This window comes from Onychostruthus taczanowskii, unplaced genomic scaffold, assembly GCF_017590055.1.
Source record: "Onychostruthus taczanowskii isolate IOZ18803 unplaced genomic scaffold, ASM1759005v1 scaffold38, whole genome shotgun sequence".
In the NCBI taxonomy this organism is placed as follows: domain Eukaryota; kingdom Metazoa; phylum Chordata; class Aves; order Passeriformes; family Passeridae; genus Onychostruthus; species Onychostruthus taczanowskii.
Genome location: NW_024501237.1, coordinates 444,178 through 456,979, shown reverse-complemented (window position 1 = coordinate 456,979; position 12,802 = coordinate 444,178). Strand labels below are relative to the sequence as shown.

Here is a 12,802-nt window from a genome sequence, read left to right as displayed (position 1 = left end):
GTGGGCTTGGAGGCTTGGTGACAGAAAGAGGCAGTAAATTCCGTCATTGTGGAGCAATGCTGGTAGAAGAAACACACTCGTTATCTGAAATCTCACAAACAAGAGGGAAGGAAAAACTTGTTTATTTATGCCCTGCCAGTTGGCAGATCTCTTTGTTTAGAGAGCTTTGAGCCTTGAGTGTTATTTGTTGCGATCGTGATATTGACTTCGGTGACTTTCTCAGAAAGGACGCACAGTGGAAATGGCTTTAGAATATGTCTGTGTGATTTTGAGGAGAGACTCTGCATGACATGAGAGCTTTTGAAAAGAAAAAGAAAAAAGACAAAATACATCCTGTCATGATTATACATGCAGCATTATTATTTTACCAAACCACGGGGGCTGTTTTTTCACCAAAGCATATATACTTAGTATGTCAGCAGAACCTTATTATAGCAGAGGGTGAGTCTTCCACCCACAATAGATTTCCTCAAAATATTCCTCACAGTGTGAGGTTTTCCTAGCTCTGGCTGTGCTATGTATGTGCTCCGCTGTTTTGATGATGAATTATTCCTGGAATGTCAGGGTCTGAGGATGTGTGGTGTTGTATCTTCCCCTCTCTTTTTTGTATGTGGGGAATCTCTGTAAATGCCTGGCTTTACTGCATTGCATCTGTTCGTATCTCTGAAACATGAATATCAAGCTGGCTGTATTGGGATTTCTGAAGAACAGGAATAGGTTATGTGGTTGGGTACTGCATTTCTTGTGCTTTTTGCAATCCAATTTTTAAAAGGAACTCTGAACTTTAATCCCTAACTGATGCATTTGAGAAAAACCTCTTTCCTAAGGGTTTGCTCTCTGAAGATAAAATTTCAGCTTTTTTAAGGTGTATTGAACTAGGAATATTATCACTTACATAAAATTTCAGATAAGTGAATATAAATCATATATTTAATGTATACATGTGTATGTGCAGGCACATGTCTGTTAGTGCTTGCCTACACTAGAAACTTCTTATGTCATTGTTTTAGTATGAGGAAGGTATGCAGTTTGTAGAGGTATCTTGCAGTGGCACATGGACTTCCTCTTGCTACTGTCAGAGAAGAGTAACTGCCTTAACCGGATTGGAAACAGTGTGAAATTGTTATTTAAGGTCTCCTTATATTCCAGGATGCAGGTCCTACTTGAACATACAATGTAGTAAGACCTTCAGGGGTTTTTTTGGTTGTTTTTGGTGGTGTTTTTGTTTGTTTGTTTGTTTGGGGTTTTTTTGGTGGTTTTTTTTTGTTTTTTTTTTGTTTTTTGTTTGGTTTTTTTAAGGGGAGACAACAACAGTCTTAAGTAGTGGTTTTAAAAATGTCATCAGTATAAGTAAATTCACCAGGCCATTTGAAATATTTAGCTGTACCTGTACGCTCGGATTGTGAGTGGCTGTGTTTTTTGCTCTGCTCTCCACTGGAAAGTGTTGGTCTCTTTCTGTGAAACTAAGCTGCACAGAGATTTATTGGCAAAATGTTGGAAAATGGGGATGGATAGAGATGGCATAGTCCATGGAGATGATTTTAGACAAAACTAGTGAAAACCAGATTTTCTATGTCAGGTATAGGGATAGTTAAATATGAGGAGCTTCAGAAAATCTTCAGAAATTCATGCCTGTAGCATGAATGGAGGGTTGAACTCTGAAATATCACCTTCTGTTTGTATGGATTACTGGGAGTTTGAGCTCCTCCTGTTTCAGTAGTAGTGTCTTAGCTGGAGGAAAAACCCATCTCTTACCAATCACATCATACTCCCTTGCCCATTAGCAGCAAATTCTTGTGTGGAATATGAACACAAGGAAAGTAATTAATGTATTTTTAGCATTTTTAAAAGAAACTAGCGCTAGGGAAGATGACTGTAGCCTATAGGGAGCAGACTGTCAAGGTACCCTTTTAGAAGGTATCCCAAATTAATATTTAGCTCATGTGGTACAATGTCATTGTAGTTCAAGTGGTATACTGGTGAAATCTTTTCACCTTAGAGGCAGTATCTATTTATCCTAGCAGGGAACATGATCCTTGGACCTTCAGGAGTGCTGCTTGTGTCTTTGTAACACACAGTTCCCCAGGCTGACAGAAATGGCAGTCCCAGATTTCTGCCGTTCCAGTGCCAGTTTTGAAATGATTCCCTGCCACCTTTAGGGTGTTGCTCATGCATTTTTAGCTTGGGTTTTTTTGGTGGTGTGATAGAACATGAAGTTCGCTCTAAATGTAGCTGTTTAATGCACATTTAAAGCACATGCACACACTTCAATTTTCTTGTGTCCCACAGCATTCCTATTCTTAGCGGAGCCAGCATAGAGGGTGTCTTCCATCAGGCTTTTGTGCTTAGGGCAACCAAACACAGAGTGTACACCATGACTGATTTAACCAGGCAGAACCTTGTATGCTCCTGCTTTTTTAACCAGCCAGAGCCTTGTTAAAGGCTCTTGCTTTTTCCTCTGTGTGCTTTGGAGCTGGCCAGTGATAAGCGCATGTGGGTGTGAATGAGTTGAATTATGCTGCGAAGGAAGAAGGGCTAGAGATAAACGGGGTCCTGCATTACTTTAAAGCACCTAATAAGAGATCCTAGTAAGCAGGCTGTGGTAGGAAATTGCACCACTGATAAAGTACTAACTGGAAAATCCAATCCTCTCCCTTCCCCTTCCAGCTCGGTTGTGCCTCAGTGGAAGTGACCACAGCTGACAGGCGAAGGCTAAGAGATGAACAGCCGTGTTTTAGGGTTTAGATTAGGAAAGGCTTTATTGCTAATACCTGGAGCTTGAATTAGCACCAGGCTTTGGAAACAAACCAAATAAATGAATGTGTTCCTGTCTGCTCAGAGTGGGAGAAGAAATCTTTGGCACTTCAGGGGTTACCCTTTGCTTTTCTGTCTTGTGCTGTGTTAGTAAATGCTGCTGCTGCAAATTGCCGTAGCTAAAACTTGGCGTGGTGTGTCCTAAGACTCGATGTCTCAGATCTTTCATTTTCTAACCTTTCTCCTCCCCTTTGCAAAGAAAAAAAAAAAAAAAAAAAAGGTTTAGCTAGTTTCTAGTTCAATCAGAGGAGTCCTCAATGTCTTATTAGTATAGCATGCTTAAAAAATAACCTAAACCTATTGAGATTAGGAGTGACAAAGGAGTAGTACTGAAATCTTTCACACTTCTCATGGAATACTGTTTCCTTCCCCCTGCTTTTATGCATTAGCATCCTGTTCTCTTTATCAAGTTCAAGCCAAGTAATTCCTTGGACCTTTTACATTGCTATATTTTTTCCCCTTCCTGTGTTAGTCCATTCTGAAATCCCTGACTTTCACTGAGCACTGCGCAGAGATAACTCCTGACTGCTGGCAAGTTGCAGCAACGTGACCTGTCCATTGCTGTCAGGGCCAAGCTGTCAATGTGCTGCTCCACGTGAGCTGCTGCTTCTTGTGTAATTCTTGCTGCAGTTCAGGGGTGTGTGTGTGGCTCAAGTTCAGTGTGTGTGTGTGTGCATGCACAAATTTGGGTTGCAAGACTGTGTTCAATTGAGCAAAGTACTCTTTAATCTGTGTTTATCAGAAATAACAAGTTTCTGCATTGGCCAGCACACCACAAATACCTGTGTCATTCTGTTCAGGGCTAATCTAACTACCTTAGAGGTAATTTTTAAAGATTTACTTAGAAGTAGCCTCAAATATGACACTCTAAAAGTTCAGATTTGGACCTGTTAGTCTGAATAGCATTACAGTTTGTTTGGGGCATTGTTTGACGTTTGGTTTTTGAAGCAGAGTAATTTTGCAGTGTAAGAGCTTGGTCTCCTGGGTTTCAGAACGTTTCTGCTTCCTTGCAGATGGAGATGGCCAAGGCATGAAGGTGCTGATTCAGTACCACAGCTGAGCTGTCTTGATTACTCTTTGTTTGTGTAATGGTTTACTGACAGTTCACAAACCTGACAGTCATGCAGGAAATGCCTTTTCTGGTTGCTTCCACCTCCTGCTGTGAACAGCTGGATCTCTGTAGGATCATTTGTGGTGTACTTGCTTCATTCGCACTCATTTCCCTGTCTCTCTTGCCCAGGAAGGATACATGACTTGCTGAAAAGAGAGAAAATGCTATGCTGGGGCTACTCGTCTTATGGACAGCCTGGGATAGGTAGCAACCTCCAGGTCATCATTCCTGAACCACAGGTGTATGGGTTCATCCACGATAGAAATGTCAAGGAGGTGGCATGTGGAGGAAACCACTCTGTGTTCCTGCTGGAAGATGGGGAGGTGTATACCTGTGGCCTGAACACCAAAGGTCAACTGGGGCATGACTGTGAAGGAAGCAAGCCAGGTAAGTCTGCTTTTTATATGCACTTCAAACTGTCTTGAGGCTGGTGGGCTGAGAACATTATGAAAGCTGCTTTGTGCTTATTGCTGTAGAGCTGGAGCAGCCAGCAGAGCTGATAATCGTGTCACATAACACAGTGGTGATGCTGAATAACACTAGCTGGCTCTGGAGAGCTAAAGCTGAGCAACACGGATGAGGAGACAGGTCTGCTCACTTTGCCTGGGAAATGCATCAAAACAGGCGAGCACAGATGGTCTCAGGGCAGATTTTGTTATCTGGCATTATGTTGTCTCTTTGTAAAAAGGAAGAGAGGCCCGTGAGTCACTAGTGTCTTCTGCTTTGTCTTTCCAATTGCACTGCATTGTTATGCCCACTCTTACTCAGCTGCTGCTGGGAATTTTCTCACTTACACCAAAGAGTACAAGTGGATCTGTGTTGAGTAGAATTGTGGAGAACAAATTTGTGTTTGGCCAAGAGGGTTTGTAAATTTTGTTTCCCCCTTTAACAATCCCTTGTCAACTTGTGCCTTCACTCCTTTATGCTCTCTTAGTCTGAAAGGTCACTTTAATGTTGTATTCCCCAGACTCACATTGCATCTTCTTCATTGTCTTCTGATGGACAGAACTCATGAGTGCTGAACAGAGGCAGCTACTGCCTCTCCTTCCCAGGGTGAAGGAGTAGTTTAATTGTAAGTTGTTCTTGGAAGAAACCCTGAAGCCTTTCTTCTGGACTCTTTCGAATGTTGGCTTTCCAGTTTACCTTCCATTAACTTCTTGGTTTCGGCATGTGGTAAAGATACAGATATTTCTGTTTCCATAATATAAAAGTCCTGTGCTGTGGGTAATTAGAGCAAGAAATTCCTCAAACTGCAGGCTGCTCTCTGTAGGGCTTGGGTCTTCTCTAGTGTCATCTATTCTTGCATAATAGAGAGAGAGGCTTTATGCAAAACAGCCTCAGTTCCCCATGCAGTATGTGCAGATCTGACCTGACTGACCCTATTGCTCCTTTCCTCTGTCAGTGTCTTTTGTCTGTCTCTCTCAAAATGAGTTGCCAGGTGTTGGATGCTGGATGACCAGGGTGCTGGATTAGAGGAGTTCACCTTGAATCTGCCCTCTCTTGCTTTTCCTACAAGTAGTTTCTAGACAATTACTGAAAGAGATTGGGAATAGCAGGACTGCTTAAGTCTTCTTTGTGCACGTCTTCTGAGGACTTGTAAATTTAGGCCCTGGAATAAATGAGATGCTTGGTAAAAGGAAGCTAAGCCTTGTGAATATTCAACTCAAACTGCTGAGAATATTTCACCCTGCAAATCACCCAGCTAGCTCAAGACCAGCACAGAGGCCCCAGAAATTCAGTGCTGTTTTGAGTGCTGTAAAGATACTCTGAGAAACATCTTTGGGTTATGCTGCTGTTTTACCCATAAAATTAAGCAAGCGTAAACTGCTGATGAAGGGGAGGATTCACAGCAAGTAGATCAGAGCTGGAAATGGACTTCATGAATCCTGAATGCTGAAGTGTAGACCTCTCTCAGTTAGGTAATCCTGCTTTCAGCTAGGTCAGTAGAAGAGGGCTAGTATGAGCTTCTGAAATAGAAATGAAAGGTTCTTTGTATTTGATCCCATGTGCCCTTCCTCTGCCCCTTAAATTAGAGTCTGTCACCAAGATGTGAAGCCATGTCCCAGTTGTCCTACATGTTTATTTTTTTTTTCTGAAAAAGGTTCTGCAGTGCTGCTCTCCGAGGTGCCTGTGGCCATCCCAGAGAAATGGTGTTTCAACAGGGCATTACTGGCTGTGGCTCCAGTGGGATTTCTGCTGGCTGGGGCAGGTGGGAGGGACGTGCTGTAAAGCAAGGAACAGCTGCTCTTTTTAGCTTACAGTGGACAGTCACAGCAGCCTTTATGGTAACAGTAAACTGGGGAGAGCCCCATCACACACTCCTCTGTGCTTTGTCTTGCAGCACTGGGAACTTAATTTCTTAGTTTTCATTTGCAAATGGGAACAAGAAGAATCAAGCCTTCCTCTTTCACCCCCACTTCCTCTACATAGGATAAAGGCAACCTCATACTTTCTTTGTAAAAGGGCCTGTTGAAGATGATCTCTTCTGTTTTCCATTGTTGTGGGTCTGTGAATGAAGCCGTGCCTGATAGGTGCTGAAGATGCATGTGTGGGACACAGGGTCCTGAGCTATTGGAAATGATAGAGAAGACTGTCAGGAGGAATCTGCAGTAAAGAAAGGGCGAAATGCCAGGAACTGGGAGTTCTGGAGCTGCATCTCTCCAGACTCTGCTGGACAGGGCAGTGTGGGTTGAGGTCTCTTGGTTTTCCTGCCCTGTGGCTTGGTCCTGTCAAGCCTTTGAGGGCAGCTGGAAGTGGGACTTCTGCCCAGCTTGACATGAGCTCCATCTCCTGATGTGGGAGGCTATGGCACAATACTGATCGTCCCTTTCAGGCGGCCCCTGGGAGCCTCCTCTGGACTTCAGAAGTGCTTAGCAGGGTTTTACAGAGTGCCTTGCTTGCTTTGGAGACAAAAATGTGCAGAGGGTTTTGAGCCTTGTGAAGGCTGCATTGACTTCCTAGGGGTGGAGCAATTCCATTCCTGCTGCCTAGGTCTTCCCTGAGAGGAAACTCCCTTTTTTTTCTCACTATTCAATTTTGCTTCTCATTCATGCTGCTCATGAAAATGTCAAACGGTGGTGCAGAATTGTTTCTGCAGTTCCTCTTGGAGGAGCCCTTTAGAGGGCACCTTTTGAAATGAAAAAAAAACCACGTTAATTAAAAGCTGTATTTATGGTCACATCTGCTGGCCTTGTGGATGTAATGTGGAGAGGAGGATAGCAGCTGGCAAAGTGATTCTTATGTCTCTCCTCTACAGGGAACAGAAATTCCTGGGGGAGTGCATGCCACTGAAAGAGCATAAGTCAGTAGAGGTTTATTTTCTGGAATTGTCCTTTCCTCTGGATTTTACCTTGAGGTGCTAAAATTAATATTTAGGATGCCTAAGAAATTTAGTCTAACTAAAATAACATGACTTTTGACTAAATGCTAACTGCTTCTAAGTGTTTCTCTCCTTTTGATAACACCTGGGTGATACCAGGTGTGGCACTCCCATGGCTCCACCACAAGCTGTTTTCTCACATCGGCACGCTGTTTACCAATTCATTTTTAATTTGAATTGTGGTGATCAGCAAGGTTCTTGAAGAGTCCACTCCTCTTAGGGATGGATATCTGGCTTTGTTAATATCTACATGATTATTTTTCCTCATCTCTTTTTTTTCCTTTTCCTCCCAGATTCATTCTGTAGTTTGTGTCTCTGCAATCATTTGGCAGGGATGCAGAGGGGGAGGAATGCTGTTCCAGCGTTCTCTCACCATGGCCATGATTAATAAAGCTTCTGTCTGACCTGCCCTAATTTTCACTTGTGTTGTATGCCCTTGAAGTCTCCAGAGTCTCTGACCATGTCTTAGGAGAAGCAACTTGGCAGTTTTGGTAGTGAAATATTGAACCTGTTGTTTTGCAAAATTATTCTGAGTTTGCATTGATCTCCTGAATTTATCAGATGATAACACACAGTATGTTTCTAATGGGAAGCAATAATTTTGTACTGCATGCAGTAGTTTTAGAAAAGAAAAAATTATTCTTCATAAGTGTATCTAAATTTTGCCTCTTTCAGTCCTGTAATTTCACTTGGATTGATTTTCTTCAGGTCTGCCATGATGTCTTGGCTCATGATATCTTGAATCATCTCATGATGATTCTTAGATAAGTATTTTAACTGAGTCTGCATTCTGGAGAGCAAAAGAGAGACTGAGGTACCTAAGGTAAAGGCTCTTTTGGGATCTGGGTGGAATTATAGAGGAATGTGAAACAACTAGCTGGTTGTTAGTAGTTTTTAAAGCTTTAAAAACCTGCTTGAGTCTGAGATGTGAAACTTGTTTTCAGCTCTAGAGATTTGTTCTGTTCAAGTCATTCGGACTTCATTTGACTTCTGCTAGTGAGAAAACCTGAGCTTTGGTAACTAGTGTCTCAAGAGAGTTACAGAGCAATGTCTCAAGCCAAATTTGCCTCAAACCTTTTGTCTGCTAAGATACAGCAGACAAACCTATGATTTTTTAACAAAATTCCCTGTCTGGATGCAAATTTGCAGGGGAGCACTGTCTTTCTGTGCACTGTGGAATTTATCTGCTCATCGCTGCTGATAGAGATATCATCATAAGAAGGTTCAGTCTCTTTCAAAAAGCAGGAAAAAACATCACCAAAACAAACAGACAAACCAACTTAGGTGATCCAGATCTTCTGGATTTCTCTGAACTGAGTGGCCTTTCTTTTCTAATGTTAGTCCACTCGTCCTGAACCTCAGCACAGGCTTACAGTGGCAGGGAGCTCTGTGTTCAGGTCAGGGCAGCATGCTTGTTAATCATAAACCCTGGAACAGCTGAGAATTCAGATGTGCCACCTGCTTGGAAGGACAGTGTGTGTGGCTCTTCCTGTTTTATCCTCTTCCCGGTGGGTGAGAAGTCAGCCACGAGGTCCTGGTTGCCCTGGAGGAGGAGAGGTGGCAGAGCTGTGTGTGTTTGTGTTTCAGCACTCATTGAAAATGTTGTTTGTAAACAAAAAAAAAGTGATCAAACTGGTCACCCCTTGCAGAAGTCGGGTATGTTCATTTGTACCCATCCCTCTTGGTCCTTTGATGGATCACAGGGTCTGAACGAGCTATTTCAGGTTGCTGTGCCTTCACTAGTGGCTGCAGTGGATTTGCTTTATGGAGAGCCAATTTCAGCTGAATTGATGCCAATTGGGCTTCAGAATGATTTTAAAATTAGATGTCAGAATTTAGAATTAACTTAATTTAGAAACAATTGGTATTTGGTTGAATGAGAAGTAAAGGAAGTGCTTTCCCTGAGATACCTTAAATATGCCTGCGTTGTGTTGAATTGGCTGGCTGAGGGATTCAAATGTGCCAGATATTTATAGTGGGAGTTGTTTTAAAATTTTTGTGGTCTTGATCACGTGAACTGACTTGTATTTTCTGGGACTGTAGGACTAGGAGAACCTACACTGAGGAGAGAGAAGGCTCTTTAGGAGGGCCTAAACAAGTAAAAATCTGATTTCTTGACAGCAAAGAATCTACTCAGCACCTAAAATGGCTGTAAGGTGTTCTCAGATGCAGCTCTGAAGTCTTGTCTCTAAACACACATGTATTGTTAGAACCACCAGATTCCTTTCTTGATTTCATTTTGCTGAAAGGCAAAAACAAGGATTAGCTCAGGGAAGCAAGATACTAGTTTTTTTACAGTCAGTATGGTCTGTTGTTACAGAGGACATGAGAGACAGTTTTAATGCTTCTTTACCTCAAAAGGCAGTAAGAATGACCAGCTTTTTGCCTTCTGACTGGGGATTTGTAGGGCAATTTGACAACCTAAACTTGTACTTAGCTCTGTGGTATTTGTTACTTGTCACTCCTGTACCATGCTTACTCTTCAGAGGCTTTCTGAAGGTGCAGCTGAAATAACAGCCTGACAATGAAATAAAGGCTGTCTGCCTGCCTGGCTTGGAAGGAGCATGAAACCTTGGCACAGTGTGTGGCACTAATGACTGGCCCCTTTCCTGCAACCATGCTAAAGCTGCAAGATGTGTTCAGGATAAAATGGGTTGGGTAGCTGTGTGTGGTGATTTAAAGGAGAGGGCAGGGAACAAGTTGGAGGTGATAGATGCAAGTTTTCTGAATGCCCCAACCTTTTTGTAGTCAAAATAGTTGTTTGTGCTGGACAAAAGTGATGACTTTGTTAAGGTGAGTGAGTATGGCTGAGAGTCACAGCTTCTAGGAGAGGTTTGAGTAGTTTGTTGGCTGTTGATTTTGATTCAGTTCTCTTCAGACAGCCTAATATTCTTCCTTAAGCTTATTTCCTTAAGGAAATAATACCTTTTGTCAAAGATCTGTGTGAAACTTCTTATCAGAAATCAAGTCTTTTTGGTAGCTGAAAAGAGCTGGTAAGACATGCTCAATCTGTTCAACACCTGACCTGCCTTTTAAACAGTTGCCTGCCTATAAAAACTTACCAAAAAGGAATCTACAGATGCTCATATCTTTTCTCAGAATGCCCAGTAGATAAAATGAATAATTAATTTTTTCCTAATGTTTAATAGGGACTGCATTCTTTGCCTCCCTTTTTCCAGTCACCATGCTTGTTTGCAGTGACATATTTTCAGGCAAGATTTGTGAAGCTGATGGAAATGTCCTTGAAAGCAAGGGCAGAGGTGCTCTACTGAGTGTGCACTGTGCAGGTGTGGCTTTTCAGAAACATGGCTTTGTCTTGCTCCCATGCAGACCAGTGCAGGATTGAAATAAATGGGAACAGAGTGAGGAGCAAATCAAGTGCTTTTGAAAATCATATTACTTAATCAAAGCCTGGGCCTGCCACAAGTGAGACTCTCAAATGTCACAGCTTTGCAGTGTGTAGTACCAGCCCATCAAATCTGGTGTGTAGGTACCCATTTCCCTAATTCTCCCATACACTTCTGGTGTCCATTCTCATGTCATGCCAAGGTTTAGTGCGTCCTGCCTGCCTTGGGCTTGCTGCCTTGGAGCTGTGGAGTTTGCTGGGGTGTACATGGTGGACCTTGGGGGTTTCTCAGTAGTCATGGACCAGCCACAGCTTCTGTGCTGCCTGCCAGTGCCCAGCAAGGCTGGCTGAATGACCACCTTTGAGCTCTCTGCCATAACCTGAGGAGGAAAACGGGCTCTCTCTGGGTTTTCTGAACACAAGTTTTTCCTGTGTTTCTGTAGCGACCTATGATGGTTTATTTCTTTGAAAGAACTATCCTTGCTAGTTTACCTCCAGGGTCTGAAGGTGGATTCTTCCCTCTGCCAGCTGATGCTTGCCAGACTGGAGCCCTCTGTCCCTGAGCAGCTCTTTCCAGGAGCCTGCTCCAGCTCTCTGTGCCCATGCCAGTGTGCATCTGTAGCTCCTCAGAGAGGCTGTGTCCTCTAGACAAAAGGCACCAAAGTGGGGAGGGCTTCCTGCCTGTGCCTGAGGAAGGGCTTTTCTTTCTCAGGGTAGGTGTCTGCTCACAGCTGTGAGGGGGAGTAGCTGGCAAAGCATACGTGATGTGACACCCTGGGATGTCGCGGTGGCCTCTCACTTCTTGCTCTTGCATTCCTGCCTTGGCAGGACCAGAAACAGCCTTAAAAAGTGAAGGCAGTGTTAATAACTGAGGCAGCCTTTCTTAGATTTTTAGACTGTAAGTAGTCATAAATGAGTGAGCAGTACCACATTTGTCATGCAGGTAAACCATCAAGAATCACTAGTGTCTTTGGATGAAAGGGGACTGCAGAATCTTTTGTTGCCTGGAACTTCTCAGGCTTGGCCTATGTGCCACTGCTGTGTTCTGGGGGAGTGTCACCTGCTTTTGTTTGTCCTCTGTCCTTTGCTGTCTTCCCCCCACACTTACTTTTTGTTTAGTGAGTCTACTCTCTGTTTACATTTCCTCCTCCAAATTATCAGTCTTATCAGCTTGAGTGCTGCTGTTTTGTCTCTCTGATCAGGCTTTCCTTCCTACTGCTCTGCTTTCTGCTGCAAGCATAGCACCATTCACCAAGTTCAGGAAAGGAAGACCTCAAGATTTGCAAACTGCACTTGTAAAACCCAGCCTTCTCGATGGATATAGTAAACTTAAGGTGTTGAAAGTAAGAGGATGTTGCATTTTGATGTAAACATAGCTTGCTTCATGCTTCAGAGTTTTTGCCCTGTGCTAAGAGAGGTTTGAGCATAGAGTGTGCAGCCATATGTAGGTGAGAGCAGCAGGCAGGTAGCGAGGATAGCTGTCACATGGTGGGGATGTGGTCTCCCCATGAGGTTTGCTCTCATAGTCTGGTGCTGTGCAGGTGCAGAGCACAGCATTTCTCACACCCTTGTGTGCAGTAGTGTCACATAATCTGAGTACAAGATGCAACAAGCAGGTAATGCCTTCTCAGAGACGCTCTGCGAAGAGCAGGGAGGTGAAATTGCAGAGCTGGTGTCAGGCAGGGTGGTTCCAGCTGTCTACGTGTTGTGTGTCTCATCTGCCTGGCCATGCCAGAGTAGAGTCACCAAGGTGTGTTCTTGAAACCATCCAACAGCTCCGGACTCCTCCCTGTGCACCTTCCTCTGATTTTACTGCTGACAAACCACAGAGGCGGTGTGAGTGAAGCCACAGGAGCAGTTTTAGCTGGCTGGGTTAGATTATGTTTTCAAAAAGCACATGACAGCTTTGCAAAGTCTGTGTTTAGTTTAAGTGGTTTATAGAGTCTGATTTCTTCATCCTGCTCCAGGGCTCCAGATGTTTCCTGTGACAGCTGGAGTGTGGGATGCCTAGGTGGTCAGAGTTGAAAGTGGGCAGAGGGAAATCAGAGGGTCCTTCTTGGGAGCGTTAAGGGAGAAAGGAAGGGGCAAAAAGGCCTTGGCAAACACCATGATTTTCCCCTCCCCAGTTACCAGTTTCCAAGTGGCAGAATCA

At 43.5% G+C, this 12,802-nt stretch overlaps 1 protein-coding gene across 4 annotated transcripts in view; it reads left to right on the top strand.

Moving 5' to 3' along the window:
• The window catches only part of LOC121339944 (probable E3 ubiquitin-protein ligase HERC3), a 43,431-nt gene that overhangs the window by 665 nt on the left and 29,964 nt on the right, over positions 1-12,802 (top strand). For all 4 annotated transcript variants that reach the window (XR_005953236.1, XM_041412223.1, XM_041412222.1 and 1 more), the window contains exon 2: positions 4,055-4,312. Coding sequence is in view for 3 of the 4 variants with exons in the window: in XM_041412223.1 (XP_041268157.1) it covers positions 4,087-4,312 (226 nt within the window). In the remaining variant the exon portion in view is untranslated. The remainder of the gene's footprint in view (positions 1-4,054; positions 4,313-12,802) is intronic.